The following is a 16,099-nucleotide window of genomic DNA, read 5'->3' on the forward strand; positions in this document are numbered from 1 at the left end:
ATAAATCTCATACCAAGTGGATGGGGTTATTTGATAGCATGAGTTTCTTGTACTTGGAGACATAGTGCTTTTAAAAAAAAAAAAAAAAGTTTTTAGGTACTTTGTATTGAACTATAAACCATAAATCATTATTAAAAAAAAAAAATGTTTTTACTTAGTAATAGGAACAGGTCCATTGACTTCCTGTTCAGGACTAATAAGCCCCGCCTCTTCATAGTGACATTTACTTTGACTGACAAAGAACAGACCAAAGCTATCAATCACTTATCATTGTAAAGTCATTTCCACAACACATTTTTGTTACATACAGGTAGTAATATATTCACGTACTAACGATCTTCACAAATGTTTGATGTGCATCTCTGGCTGACGTCAGCTGTGGCGCTCACCTGCGATGGAGGCGGCCATGTCCTTCCACTGGCTGCGGTTGTCTCCGAGCCAGTGGCCCGAGTACTGGCCCTGACTGGGGAAGGAGGAGCGGGAGATGACGAAGGGCCGCTTCCCCAGGAGCCGCGTCAGAGCGCTGCACAGAGAAGACAAACACCACCTCTCATTGTTCATTTACTGCACCACAGACAAGCAGAAGGGCTGTTTCCAAAGATGAAGATGACTTTCATATTTGAATATAGAGGTACTTTGTCAGTCTGAAACATTTTTAAGGATAACAAATATACTACAATGATGAACATCAATCACTAAAACAAGAAAATATAATGGGATCAAAAGATGGGAACCCCTTATGCACTGTACACACAACTCTAGTGTTGTCACTACAATATACTAAAATGTCCTACTATTTGGATACTGAAGAATAGGCTCGATTAGGGCAGCACAATATCGATATATCAATTTAGAAACTAAATGAATGGCCTTGACACAAGCTCCTTCATCTGACAGAAAATTGCCGTTTAAAAAATGAAAACACTGACTGTTTTTTATTCACATTTGTTTTAATAAAATGATACATAATTCACACAGGCGGTAACGATGCTAATGCCGATGTCAGAGACAAATATTTTCTGGGCCGTTGCCCAATCAGATCGATGTTGAAATGTACAGCTGCTTTTCAGCATTGATCTGCTGGTTATCTAGTTGGTGCCCTCAAAACAATGTAATCCAATACAGAGGGTACATCCCCTTGGTTCAGAATATGATGATTGCCTTAGTCTAAAGTGACCACCCGTGGTTATAACTTAGATCCTCTCTTTCTAACAGATACATGCTTCAACAAGATGATTATATACGTCTGAATGAGTCCACCCCACCCAGACATGTAACTTTCAGACCACCTGGAGCACAGGCTGAGGTGGAGGTGTGGCAGTGATCTCACACTCATGTCTACTCTTCAGTCCTCACTTCATCAATCACTTGTCCAAATGTGAGAAATTAAAAAGCAGTTTTATTCATAGACTATAGACCTATAGAAAGAGTTCTCTGACTTTGCATCAAACTTAGTGTTGGACTGGGATAAAATAGTGATAGATGGAGTTTAGTAATGCCTTCTGCGCTCTGTTAGATAGCATTGGTTTCACTCAGAATGAAAATAAACCTGATATTGTCACATAATTTTCTAAATACCTTTCGGTTTATTCTTAATTATTCAGCCCCACATAATAAACCAAAAATGAAAAGGACAAAGGTTTGCTACCATTGATCAAGCAAAGATAAACATCAATAAAATGAAATAAGTTATTTAACCAGGAAAGTTCCACTGAGATGTAGCATCTCTTTATCGGGAGAGTCCTGGCACCAAGAGGGGAGGAGCCTATTCTACATGTTTATAGTGGTAGGGGAAACCGGTAACCTGGCAACCTGTCTCATGCCAGAATTGAATCGATCTGGAAGGTCAGAAGCAGTCAGGATGTTAAAAAAATACATCAAACTGACTGGAAGAAGCGTCAACACAGCAGAAGAAGCAGAACAATCTAAATTGTGTTAAATCCAGAGTTCAGAGTTCTCAGTCCTCGTTCTCATCCACAAATGTACAAAGCGCTTGTGTGCACGTTTATGAAAACCAAAATAGTCTGTATTTCTCCTAAAAATAGGCCTAAGTACAAAATCAGAAGAAGCCAAAGAAGATGGCTTTTCAAGAGTTTCTGAACTCACAAAAATTACGAGAATTAATCTTGCCTACGCAGACACAGGGAGAACACGCAAACTCCACACAGAAAGGCCCCGTGCCACCCGGGAATCCACCCAAGGACCTTCTTTCTATGAGGCAAACTATGCCGCCCAACTTCAGCCGTTATGTCTTCTGAAATGTCCATTTGTATCCTAGACCTGGTTCCAAGCAGAAGACATTCTCCCCTAAACTCACATGATTTAGCCCCAAAGTCTAAGAACCCAAGTGTTTGGCAGTCGAAGACCTACAGCTTTCATGAACTCATTCCAGGATCAAATCCAGGGGCTTTGGATGTACCAAACATCGTTTTAAATGGGACAGGACTGGGCCACTTCTCGGGTTTCCCTGGTGCCCATGTAAATATAGTGTGTAATGTAGGATGTAGGATGTAGCATGTAGCATGTAGCATGTAGCACACAGACCTGGAGGTAGCCTTGGCCTCTTGCAGGCCGTAAAGGCTGTGCAGATTGTAGTGAGAGGAGAGCTTCTGCTGGGAACTGGCACACACTGTTTTGGAGCGCAGAAGACCCCCAAGCACGCCTGCAAGAACAATGTTGAATTAGAACAATGTCAGGGGGAGTTGTATGTGCAGGAATGACAAACGATATCTGGTGGTGCAACACCAACAAGCAACAACTTAAGGCTGGTTTATAGTCCTACGTGGAATGTACCTCTCTAATGCACATGGCGACCAATTACAAAGCTCAGGGCTCTTACCGTGAACCAGCTACAAGCTTTGTAATTGGCCGCAATGTGCGTCAGGGAAGTCTACATTGATTTGCCGGACTATAAACCAGCCTTAAAACTGTCCTTACTTTGGTTGGATGTCAAGTAACCACTCCACACCAACCAGTCCATAGTCCGTTCATAGTCCGTCCATAGTTAGCCCGTCCATAGTTAGCCCGTCCATAGTTAGCCCGTCCATAGTTAGCCCGTCCATAGTTAGCCCGTCCATAGTTAGCCCGTCCATAGTTAGCCCGTCCATAGTTAGCCCGTCCATAGTTAGCCCGTCCATAGTTAGCCCGTCCATAGTTAGCCCGTCCATAGTTAGCCCGTCCATAGTTAGCCCGTCCATAGTTAGCCCGTCCATAGTTAGCCCGTCCATAGTTAGCCAGTCCATAGTTAGCCAGTCCATAGTTGGCCAGTCCATAGTTAGCCAGTCCGTCCATAGTCCGTCCATAGTCCGTCCATAGTCCGTCCATAGTCCGTCCATAGTACATTATGGTTTTGAGAGTATCAAAGCCAATAAAGTACATGTATTGTGGATTACTTGTAAATCCACAATACTTGTAAATACTTGTAAACCTGCTCTTGTACCTTTGCTTGTACCTCTTGTACCTTTGCTTTGGCATCTCACGTTTTAGAACATTAAATTATGTTTGCACTTAAAATCACACCACTTTCAGACATTAGCCCTTCATCTACTGGCAGCAGAGGGAATTAGAATGGGGAAAAAACAAAAGAAAGCCCCGACATGTTGGGCTGCAACTAACGATTGTTGTTTAGAATGCAAGTCATGTGATGAAAATATTTTCCCCACATAAACCTCAAGTGAAGTCATATGAAGATCTCAGATACATTTATGGACAAGAGTGCTTTTATCTCATAGTCCAAATTGCCACATTTCCTGTGCAAATTTGAATCATAAAACTTATTTTCTCAGCTCATGACATTATTTGATTACTAAATTAGTTGACAATTATTATATAATATAATATTAGTTCTCTTGGTATATTGAGAAGAAGTTCTCTTCTATGATGTTTGTTGTTCTGTTATTTCAACTATGCATTATAATTTAAAATGACCAAGTACGGTTCCAAAATACTTACTTTTAAGGGCTTTAGTGTTCTTACCAACAGTTTCTAATTATGACGCATGCAGTGCCCCACAAAAAAAAGGAGCTATTAAATATTTATGACATTAATATTTAGGTCTTGTGATAAAAGCAAAGACTCTTGTTCTACTGCAAAAAGTCCTGAGAGCAAGTTTCTGTTCAACATTGTGGAGCAAAACTATAGTTCTAATGCAGTTTGTGAGGCTCAGAGAAGCAGCAGAGAAGACAAGCTCGTAAACAGAATTCATTCAAACTATTGTGGATTAAACTAAACACAGCTCCAGGTCTGTTTTCTGAGACGGGACAATGTTAGAAAAGGTTCATTTTGCATAATGTGTGTCGACCTGGTGTGTACGGAGGGTTTTCAATGGCGTTAGATGGGCAGCCATTTGTTGAGCCATCCAGGAAGTTGGAGGGTTCGTTCATGTCCTGACAGACACAAGAGAGTAAATAATGTGAGAGCGAACAGGAAAGAGGGACATGGATTTAGTCGAGAGGACTCACGATCCAGAGGCCGTCAAAGGGAACCCTCCTGTAGAAGCGCTGCAGGTTCTCAAACCACCACTGATGTGTGGCCTCGTCTGAGAAGTCTGGGTACGCCGTCAGACCAGGCCACACCTGCACACACAGGAAGCTCATCTTCACTGAACATACAGATGTGAGCAGAGAGAAGCTGAACGCCCTCACAAAATCATAAAAACATTCATGCGCATGGTTCGTCCCCGCACGACAGAGGCAATTCAATGTTGTGTACAGAGAAAGCCCATTTGGATTTTTATCTTGTAGTCAATTTAAATTGTTTTAATGCCCTTTTTGATTTTATACATGTTTTATTATTGCTCATCATTGTATGTTGCACTATCACCCAAAAAAGTTCCTATGTTTGTGAATTTTGTTCATTGACAATGGCAATAAACCTTCCAGACAATCCAGCTCCTCTTGTCTCGTGCCACTCAGTGAACATCTGCATTTTCAGCCAGGCTTTACTTTCAGATCCAGATCATCTTTGCTCATTTTAAAATCATCTTTGGGGGTTCTGAATCGGCTCGGCTGATGACCTGAGACGGAGCCCCCATCCCGAGTCTCTACCCAGCCAACTCTCATGGATCCATCATGGATCCATCAGAGCTATCATCGAGCCATCATCGTCATCATCACTATTATCAATAAACATCTCTCATATTCCATTGTTGTGGCGTGGTCCTTGCTCGTGAAATTTGGTTTGTCCATTTTCTATGTCTCTAATAAAATACTAGATTTTGTGCATTATTTATTGTTTTGGCCAATTACTTTAACTTTACAATTACACATCTAGACAGTTTCTCCATTTGTTTTCTTGAGTCATTCCTTAGACCACAATTTTGTATGAATAGAATATTCATATATTAAGTCGTGATCCTCTTACTTGAGTAAAATGTCAGTTTTTCAACAGTTTCTAGCGTGGAAGTGTTCCTCGGTGTTTCTACAGCCTCACCTTTCCGATGAGAGCGTTCCCGTCGGCGTCTTTGATGAACAGCCCTCTCTTGAGGCCTTCGTCGTAGGGCCAGTATGCTCCTGGAGGCTGGGTGCTGCTGATGCCTGGGTCCTGTGGGTGCACTTACAGTCAGTGTAGCTGTACGCTGCTCTACTGCCCCCCTGTGGACCTACACTAACACTGCACATTAGAAAACTGAAAACATGTTTGTAGTCTTGCTTTTCATGATGTTGTTGCTATGTTCTAGTTAGTCTAAACCAGTGGCTCGCAACGTTTTCACAAGTACCACTACCAGATCTAAACCCAGACTATATGAAGGACAAATTTAGGCTTGTCCTAAACTGAGACTAAACTAGGTCTAAAATAAGGATAATATAAATAATGAATAATCCAGAAGGACAACAAACACATTGGATCGGTCAATAAATAAAACATATACTGCAGAGGGGCCCATGTACCACAGTTTGTGAAAGACTGCTCTGGACTTTATATGTACTGTAGGTCATTGGACAGCATTTATAAAATATGGGCTGCAACGTCTGTTAATAAGTGGAATATAGCTTTCATTTTTTCACATAACCGAATGCTTCAACCATGGTCACAAAATCAGTGACGAAATACCGGTAACATGCTGTAGCCGACCCTCATTGTTCTCGTCTGAAATGTGCTAAACAGAGTGGAATTTTAGGAGTAGAGAACGTCTTTGGACACGATTTGTCCCGGACTAAGAGAATGCTTTTGGAATCCCAGTTCGGTGATGTGTGGCTGGTCCAGTGCTACCGACATTTCACCGAAGACAGTTTCCAAAACCTCGACTTGGATATGCAAAAAAGTTGCAAGATATTTTCACGTCAAGGCAGTTGTCTGTGCTTTCGTAGCCGCCGTATGCTGTGTTGTTGTTCACGGCGAGAGTGCTCACTTTATGCATATCACTGGTTGTAATAATTATATCAGGAAGTTGAATGGACGGGGAGAGGACACGAAAGAGCCCGGAGTGAGTCTTTGGCGTCCTCTTCCCGCCTCCCGCTGTGCTTTCCCCGGGCTCACCGTGCTGCCCGTGCTGCCTGGAATACTTACTTTTCGTCCGCGACTTTGGGATTTACCTTGCGCCTCACAGACACTCCCGCGGCGGATTCTAGGGGCGGTGAAAGGCGACAGCACCGGTCTGGATGCGCATTCTGGCTCGACTCGAAATGGAAACGCTGATTCCGATGTTCGCCGCGCTGTGGATATTCCGGTGGAACACCACGGCGAGCGCGGACTCCATCAGCCACATCGGTGAGCAGCAGCTGCACGGGCACTTTAGAGAATGCTACCATGGGACTAGTGAACCTTCGGACTTGTGGGGTGGAACCGTTTGACTAGTTATTTGCAGTTTCGTACTAATACAGTAAGGAACCTCGTCATCTTTGTATTTCACATCATTTCATTGGAAATATTTCAGTTTAACACGCACCATTCAGAAAGTCTGTCGATGTCCAGTCGCCATCTCATTCTCGTCTCATCATCATTCTCCTCCGCTCTGTTTTCATCGTCTGACGAGGCGTCAGGCTCAAATATATGAGGCAGCAGCTGCAGGACATGTTCTTCAACATATGCTGTTCATCATCCGTTGAAATCCTCTCACTTGACGAGGATTTAGTTGTATTTTAAATCGCTATCGCTGTCCACTTCAGTGTAAATATCCTCAGTGTTGGCCAGACATTGTCCCGGTGTGACGATACATTTCCGGGTTAGGTGAAGGTTAGGTCTGAGGGAAGGTGAAGGCAAAAAGACGGCAGCAGCAAAAGAGTGTAATTCTTTTAAATAATAGTTTTTTTTTTCCATAGTATCTGAATATATTAAGACTAAGGGCCAACGAGGACTTGAAAGCACAATTCCAAATAACTTTGCAGCCGCCCTTTAAGGAGTAGGTCCAAGTTCTGTGGTACTTGCGTTGACTTCATAGTTTTCGTTTGAGCCTAGTTTAGTCCTGATTTGGAATTGGTTTGGTATTTTTCCAGTAGGTTTGATCTTGTCCAGGTTTTTACAAATGTCCTAATTTTCAAGTTTAAAAGGTTGACTGGACAAATCTGAGTCTCATTTCCTCGTGGCGTGGACTGCCGATTAGTCCTGCCACGTATCAATCATAAAACGCACCTACCGATCCGTCGCACTAATAAACAAACGCACGTGTGTGTTGTATCCGTCCGCACGGGGGAGTGCGCATGTGCACTTCCGCCTGAGTTCTAAAATCGCCGAAAAATCTTCCATTGCGCCTCTAAGTGTAAGTGTGAACGCTCATGTGAACAACAAAATGGTTCAAAGTTTAGATATGGGTTGAAATGGGTTAGGTTAGAAAAGTAATGACAAAAGTTACAGTTAAGACCAGTCTCAAAGAAATGAATGCAAGCGAGAGTAATGTCAAGTAAAGGCAACGTGCGTGTACCAGGATGAGGACGTAGCGCTGGTCGTGTGCGTGTAAGTGTGTGTGTTCTTGTGTGTGTACCAGGATGAGGACGTAGCGCTGGTCGTGTGCGTGTAAGTGTGTGTGTTCTTGTGTGCATACCAGGATGAGGACGTAGCGCTGGTCGTGTGCGTGTAAGTGTGTGTGTTCTTGTGTGCATACCAGGATGAGGACGTAGCGCTGGTCGTGTGCGTGTAAGTGTGTGTGTTCTTGTGTGCATACCAGGATGAGGACGTAGCGCTGGTCGTGTGCGTGTAAGTGTGTGTGTTCTTGTGTGCATACCAGGATGAGGACGTAGCGCTGGTCGTGTGCGTGTAAGTGTGTGTGTTCTTGTGTGCATACCAGGATGAGGATGTAGCGTTGGTCGTGTGCGTGTAAGTGTGTGTGTTCTTGTGTGCATACCAGGATGAGGACGTAGCGCTGGTCGTGTGCGTGTAAGTGTGTGTGTTCTTGTGTGCATACCAGGATGAGGACGTAGCGCTGGTCGTGTTCATGCAGGTCCTTCACCAGGTCGGGCAGGGTGTTGAAATTCACCGGGTCATATGTGAAGTCCAGGAAGCGGTCCATGTAGTCGATGTCGTTCCACTGGACGTCCTGCACACAAAAAAAAGGACTCTCTCTGAAATGCTTAAGAATAATTATCGTGAAAAACCTCCAGAACAGAATTGCGAATCTTGGGAGGGAACCACCACTTGAAACACGGCCAAAACAGCCACATCGCCAGCAGGCATATCCAGATCAAATTTACACATGGCACGAGTCACAGTGCAAGTTCAAACTACCTCTGGACCCCATTACAATCCCGATCCCGTCAGCTCTCGGAAGCTAAGCAGGACAGGGCCTGGATAGTACTTTAATGGGAGTGCTGGAAAACCAGGTGCCACAGGGGGGCGCTAGAGGGAATGTCCTTGTGTCCTTAGGCAAGGCACTTAACCCACATTACCAAGTAAAGTGCTTTGAGTGACTTGAAAGTGGAAAGGCACTATACAAATACACTGTAATAGTAATAATAACAATAACAATAACAATAACAATAACAATAATAATAATAATAATAATAATAATAATAATAATAATAATAATGAGCTGCAAATGCCTGCACGGGAGTGGGGGTGTGTAGGGATAATATTGTGGTATTATTGTATTGTATCATAATATAGTTCCCTCAGAGTACAGGACAAAATTAAGACAGAGAAAGACAGTTTGAGCTGCTCAGAAGAGACGGAAATCTATGGAGACGAGAGATGCGATGCGATCCGTCGCGCTAGTAAACAAACGCACATGTTAGCCGCAAGGCTTTTCTCTGCGTCCGTACGGGGGGAGCGCATGTGCACTTCCGCTTGAGTTCTCAAATCGGCAAAAAAACGTCCATTACGCCTTTAATTGCTGGTAGGGGCCCAGGGGCCGGATGGAAAATTGGGCTAGTTGTGGCTAGTTGGCCATAGTTTGGCCAAACTTGTATTAGACTGTAGCAGCCCTGTTTTGAGCCTTTACTGCAGAAAATGCCATATTCTCTTTTGACGCTCAAACAAAGTAGAACAATTCCACATTTAGATTTATCTTTACAGTACTGACCTGAGGTATCCCATAGCTCCTCATGCTCTTCACCACGTCCCATGTAGCATTACTGGTCTGGTAACCCCAGCGGCACAGGTGGAACCCCAAGGCCCAGTATATGGGCATCGCCGGACGTCCTGTAAAGATACATGTACACACCTTTGAAATAATACAGGATTGACAGGCGAACACATACGGTTTCAGCAGACCGTGTCATCCTCACCAACCACTTCCAGATACTGCTGCACCACTGAAGCTGGCTCTGGGCCCAGGAACAAGTAAAAGTCCAGGATTCCACCGATGGTCCTCCAGGTGATGGCAGGAGCAGGCTGGAGCACCACATCTGCCCAACACACAACAGCAGGCAATTAATCACACCACAGACATTGTCTGACGCCATCGCCACCACAGACATTGTTGATTAATTTCTCCCTGTGGCCCTCAGAGGCAACTGTTGTTGTGGTTTTGGGCCTTACAAAAATAAATTGATTTGATTTGATTAATCACATTATTTTAGCAGATCTGACAGTCTGGAGATAAGGGCACTTCTGTTTTCTGCTGCAACTATGTATTTGCAAACCAGATAAAAAGGAATTTGAGGTTTCTATCTGCCATACGTTTTGAGACGCTGAGGTTTTCTGAATAATAATAAAATTACATTTTAATTAACAAAATCTGAATAAAAATAAAAGCAAGAACTTATGAATTGTTGAATAGTAGTGAATAGCTACAAATCAAACTTCGATCAAGGCATTCATTCATGTACTGTCAAAGAGACCAAAATATTGTTGTTGTTTACAATACGTTTACCTATATTTGATGCCTGTGCATTTTTGTTGGAAACATAAGCACCTTAAACAGTGCAGGGATGTGCGTTTTTTAAAGAAATCTTCTAAATTTTAGGTGCAAAATGTATTTATTAATAAATTGATACTATTAGTTTCCGTGTCTGTTTTTGCAACCTGAAGAAAAGAGGCCAATCTTTTCTTCAGGTTGCAAAACCAGACACGGAAGTAAAAGGAATGTGCTCAATGCGTCTGTAAATAAAAACAAAGATCTGAAACATGAAGTAGAAATCTGTTCAGTGTATTAGATATCATAGTTTGAGGTATTTCTGGTATACACAGAGTAGGGCTGTAGAACTTGTGGATGTTGACACTGACCCATAGCGTTGGAGTTGAGCAGGAAGAATCCATGAGCAAGGCCCGCCTCCTCCAGGCCCAGGTAGAAGGGGTGCACGCCGTACAGGTTGGTCTTCTCCTGCCCCACACAGAATATAGGATTAAAGCACAGGAAGAGAAAGCAAGATGAATATTGGGAGACTGCAGTTTGTAACTCACTGCAATATCACTCATGCTCTTAGTGTTATGATTATACTTTTTAACCCTGAGGCCAATTTCAGCAATTCAAAACAATTATATTTTTGGCCTTCTTTCGTGTCGATAAACAGGAAACATCTGATGCTAACGTGTGCTAGCTTTGTTTTGCGGAGTACGTGGGCTCAACATAAGCATCACTGGAAATACAGCAGTTTATCACCAGATCAAGTCAGTGTTTGGTGCGAAATCATCCAGGAACCGCTTTGGAAGCAAGTACTTCTCAGGGGTGCTTAGGACAATTTTGGACCGTACCAATCAGTTCCGAAGTGAATGAGTTGAAATGTGGCTTTAGTAGTTAGTACGAGTAGCAGTAGATGGATTAACTGTGGGCAGTTACCGTAGGAGGCACATCTCTGGCCCACATGGTGAGCGTGTTCCACTGGACGTCATGTCGAAAAGAGGAACGGTGCTCCCCCAGGCCATAGATGGATGCAGAGGGCAGAGAGCTCGACACCTGAAGGAACTGGTCTGCGTAGAATAAAGGGGCCATGGTGGTGTTCAAACTGGATGCAAGAGATTATAATGAATGGAAGAGATAAAAATGACAGTAAAAACACAAAAACATATACAAAGGAATTACACGGCATCCATTTTTATTTAGATGTGTGAACCTAGAAGTCATGAGGAGGATGAACCTCTTCTGTTCATCCTAACGGCAGCAATAATGTGTCCTATGTGACGAAACTTAGTCACCTCCAGTCTCACTCTATACCCTATAACACTAGAAGTAATAACAGACTTTACGGCCTTAGCTTTAACAGCCACATCAAATTAATAAAATAAAAATGTCCAAAATAAAAGCCATTGAGTCCAAACCAGACTTTGAGAGACTTCTGTGACAGCCTGTTCATGGTGCTAGTCCATGTGGATACTCGTTAGACACGTTGGTGACATATGAACCATCTCAGACTCAGATTTGATATTGCCAGTATGAGTGGAGTGAACTGGATCACAAGTGGACTCACAGAACAGTGCCTGTAGAACGCCGCCTCACAATGACTCCAAAGGGCTCCTTGGACAGCTCCAGAACATACTCTGGACTCTGGGCCCTCTCGGTGGCAGAGGGAACTGCGATGGGAACCTCAAACCTGGGGCTGGAAGGATCTGTGATCTGGGAGAACATGTCAGCACTGGGATCAGAAAGGCTGTAGAAGTTGAACCTTTAAAGAGACTTCTGAAAATACTATACTTTTGGTATTCTATTTCATTCAATTTTATATTAGGCTGCCCCAAATAAATAATCTGTTTGCTGCAACCCGACCCAACATTTTTCAAGTGGGTCGGTCGCTAGGTAAATTCTTATTTTAAAAAAAATACCCAAATTTTTTTAATTTTTTGACTCGGAGTGACAGCCAGGGGTCGGGCTTCAACAGTCCAGGGGTCAGGCTTCTACAGTCCAGGGGTCAGGCTTCAACAGTCCAGGGGTCAGGCTTCAACAGTCCAGGGGTCGGGCTTCAACAGTCCAGGGGTCGGGCTTCAACAGTCCAGGGGTCGGGCTTCAACAGTCCAGGGGTCGGGCTTCAACAGTCCAGGGGTCAGGCTTCTACAGTCCAGGGGTCGGGCTTCTACAGTCCCGGGGTCGGGCTTCTACAGTCCAGGGGTCGGGCTTCTACAGTCCAGGGGTCGGGCTTCTACAGTCCAGGGGTCGGGCTTCTACAGCCCAGGGGTCGGGCTTCTACAGCCCAGGGGTCGGGCTTCAACAGCCCAGGGGTCGGGCTTCAACAGCCCAGGGGTCGGGCTTCTACAGTCAATGACGGAAAACGTCTCGATCAAACCGATCGAGAGACTAAATCTCACGATTTTAAGATATTTCAATCGACCTTTTGTACGCCGCTATCCTTTATTTTGGTAGCGAAAGCGAGCGGGGCGAACATGCGGGGGACATGGGCGCCGCCATGTTCCCGCCATGTTCGTTGTGATGATGCTGTTGGGCGTGTTTCAATCCCAGCAGTGTAAGTCAAATTTAAATCAAGTCACACCGTGATAGAGAGTGGACATGAACTATGGCCACTTCAATGGCGCCGACACAGGCAAACCAATTCGTAAAAGGCAATATGGTTCCGTTTTGCGCGTTCTGTTTGGTTACAGAAGTATGCGGAGGACCGAATATGAAGGCGCATATGGATTATCAGTCCTTTGGGATGTAGGATAGGTTTTTCAGCGCAATCAAAATATTCAACAAGGCGGTTTAGGGAAAGACCGATCGGTGAGTCTGCGAAATAATTGAAAAATAAAAGATTGACGTTTTTTCAACAAAATGCTGATTTTTTGTCCCAGTCGGCTAGTTTCATTCCGGGTCGGTCGGGTTACGGCAAACAGACATATTATTTTGCTCAGCCTTATATATTTTATTATGCTATTGGTATTTTCTGAACACTTCCCTTCAAAGAAAAGTTCATAGAAATGAAAGCAAAGCAAGTAGAAACCACCCAAGACTTGCATGTTTATTTCCTGTGAACGTTGGTTAATCTGCTTCTCTATTACTAACCAGACTCTTGCAGTGTTTGATTCTGTTGGATAAATCAACAACTTTGAAAAGCCCTATAAGGCAACCATTTAATTCAATTTAATTGAATTAGCGTGTAAAATGATAGTTAAGTTCCGGTATAATGTCACTACGGTTGAATGAATCCCAAGGGATGAACTAGAACTGTCATCTGAGCTAACGGCTAACTAACCTTAAGTGTAGATGTGTGATGTGCTTCTGGGAGAATCTAGAGACACTAAACCAACATTTGGACATGACATGAATATTATGAAATAAACATGTTATTTACTAGAATATGGAGATTCTTCAGACCAGTAACTCTGGGGTTGTGGAAGGTGTGTGAATGAGCGAGTGAAAGATTAATGCATTGTAAAGTGTCCAAAAAAACTATATATAAATACAATACATCATCATCACCCTTACAGTTTCTTCACCAGATGAACCAGATTCTTTGACAAAAATAAAAAAAGACATTTGAGCTAACTGAATGTTACTTCTAGTGTATGTTTTGAGATCGTTATGCCCATAATTGGGGGCATAATTGGGTCCAGTTCGCCTCAGTCGGTCCCTCATCTGCCTGAAGAGTGGGTCCAGCTCCAGTCTCCTCGTGTCCGTCTGTGAGAGTCGGATCTCTCCTTCACTGGAACTCCTCCAGGTTTCTACGCTTTTTTCCCAAAGAGTTTTTTTTTGTAGTTTTTCCTGGCCGAGAAGGAGAGTCTAAGGACAGAGGACCCTGGGACATCGTCCCTCGCCACCACAGACATTGTCTGACTCACTCGCCACCACAGACATTGTCTGACTCACTCGCCACCACAGACATTGTCTGACTCCATCGCCACCACAGACATTGTTGATTCATTTCTCCCTGTGGCCCTCAGAGGCAACTGTTGTTGTGATTTTGGGCCTTACAAAAATAAATTGATTTGATTTGATTTGATAATGTGAACAAAAGTCAGTGGCATACCTTGACATGCAGCCGTGTGTTGGTCTCCTCAAACACCTCCAGTTGTAAGCTCATGATGTCTCCTGGATAGTAGGTTTTCTTTTGTCTCTCCAGAGTGGCCTTCTGTCCCAGGGGCGTGGGCTGTACTGACACCAGTGAGTATGAGGGGAAATCTGTGGGGTAGAAGCACCAGGGCACCCCATTCTGACCCTGGGGGACGAAGCAGCAGTTCCGGCCCTCGCACAGGTCTTGCGTCACTACGACCCCTCTCTCTGGGTAACAGTCGAACCTCCAGGCCTCAGGGATCACGGTGCAGGCCTCTCTGGGGGGGGCAGTGGAGTTGGACTTGGAGGGTTTTCCTGGAGCTGGAGGCGGGTGTGGGATTGTGGAGGAGGAAGAAGAAGAGAGGAGCCAGTATTGTGTTCCCAGGAGCCAGCCTCCCAGAAGGAGCAGCAGCAGACAGCCAATCACCAGCAGGCTTCTGGTGACCGAGCAGCGAGGAGTCCAGCGCATCAGAGGGGTCTCCTCTGGCTCTGGGACCTACAGAGGGCATAGCAACAATACATGGGACCATCTATGTTCTTGTGCAGCTACACGTCTTTCATTTGCATTTGTGAGGCCCTCTGCTGGCAACAGTGATGAGTCCTTAGCCACGTTTCCACTGGCTCGTTTTGGTGTGGATTGGTTTGAAAGTGTCTCCACTGAACAGCACCAATATATTCAAGCAATCCAAAGCGGCCCCTGAGAAGTAAGCCTTTTCCACTAGCGCTGGACCCCCAGACCAATTCACTTCAGTGTGTCTCAGGCCGCTTCAGTTAATGGCGGATAACGTTTCCATGGCAAGGGCCCGAGTCACAGGGGTTTGCTACAGGAGCAGCTGACGTCACCCAAACAGAACCAGTGTTTTCTTATAAATAAAATCTAAATTGTCCCTGAATTATACTTTCTTCAGAAGGCCGATCTCAGCGTTTCACAAAAAGAAGTTTAGTAATTCCACGTTTGTGGCGCTATGGGATGTGTCAAAAGATTGAGTGAGAGCTATTTCTGCAGTTATTTCACTTCTCTGCACCTCTACACCATGTTTTAACATTTTTTCAATGAAATGCATTAGGTTTTGATTGTGCTGGATCCATTATACATTGGAAGTATATGTAGTGTGGAGGCTTTGCAGAGAAGTGAAATAAAAGCAGAAAACCAGACAATAAGCCTGAAGTAGTTTCCTGTTCTAGCTTTAGCCACATCTCACAGACATTTATGAAGACAACATGAGTTATGTTTGGGTGAGGTCAGTCTGCCTCTGAACATGGAGACACACTCTGACATCAACAGAACCGTTCCAAAACGCTATAAAGTGAACCGGTCTGAGGCCAGTCGAAATGTTGCTGCCAGATAAAAGGATATTAAGTGTCAAAGACAGAATGAATCCTAACTTTCAAGAGGTAGTTGGAACAGCATTTACATGTAAGAAATGTGTATTGAATAGTGTGGTTTGAATGGATTATTCCAATGATTAAACACATCAGTAGTTCCTGAATACATCAAGGATTACACGGGTTTATTTTTTTATCAAATAAATACGATGAATGAAATAAGTCATTGCTAATCTTCATATTGATTTAAGATAAGATAAGATAATCCTTTATTTACTGTAGAATAGTCAAAGTTATAAATGATTACTGAATTGAATGAACTAGCTCCCCTTTCCTAGCTCCTTCTCTGTACTCACGGCTGTCTCCTCATAGACGGGGGCCCGCTCGTCGCTGAAGGCCCCTCCTGAGAAGCGGACCTGCTCGGGGTCCAGACGCTTGTACGACACCATGCTCCTGTGGGACCAAAGAGACCAGACCATCCTGAGC

General features: G+C 44.0%; 1 protein-coding gene across 1 annotated transcript in view; it reads right to left on the reverse strand.

Annotated features, from left to right (window-relative positions):
* gaa2 (alpha glucosidase 2) overlaps window positions 1–16,099 on the reverse strand; it is a 32,842-nt gene extending 16,743 nt beyond the window's left edge. The window contains exons 1-13 of the mRNA XM_072464066.1: window positions 15,970–16,099; window positions 14,265–14,783; window positions 11,778–11,923; window positions 11,150–11,315; window positions 10,597–10,693; window positions 9,657–9,776; window positions 9,452–9,570; window positions 8,339–8,470; window positions 5,431–5,541; window positions 4,461–4,574; window positions 4,301–4,385; window positions 2,545–2,662; window positions 390–523 (exon numbers count right to left, since the gene is read on the reverse strand). Coding sequence (XP_072320167.1) covers window positions 390–523; window positions 2,545–2,662; window positions 4,301–4,385; window positions 4,461–4,574; window positions 5,431–5,541; window positions 8,339–8,470; window positions 9,452–9,570; window positions 9,657–9,776; window positions 10,597–10,693; window positions 11,150–11,315; window positions 11,778–11,923; window positions 14,265–14,783; window positions 15,970–16,092 — 1,984 coding nt within the window. The 5' untranslated portion in view covers window positions 16,093–16,099. The remainder of the gene's footprint in view (window positions 1–389; window positions 524–2,544; window positions 2,663–4,300; window positions 4,386–4,460; window positions 4,575–5,430; window positions 5,542–8,338; window positions 8,471–9,451; window positions 9,571–9,656; window positions 9,777–10,596; window positions 10,694–11,149; window positions 11,316–11,777; window positions 11,924–14,264; window positions 14,784–15,969) is intronic.

The sequence above is a fragment of the Eucyclogobius newberryi genome, unplaced genomic scaffold, assembly GCF_026437365.1.
Source record: "Eucyclogobius newberryi isolate DKJ021-1_F unplaced genomic scaffold, fEucNew1.0.hap1 SCAF_4, whole genome shotgun sequence".
Classification (NCBI taxonomy): Eukaryota; Metazoa; Chordata; class Actinopteri; order Gobiiformes; family Gobiidae; genus Eucyclogobius; species Eucyclogobius newberryi.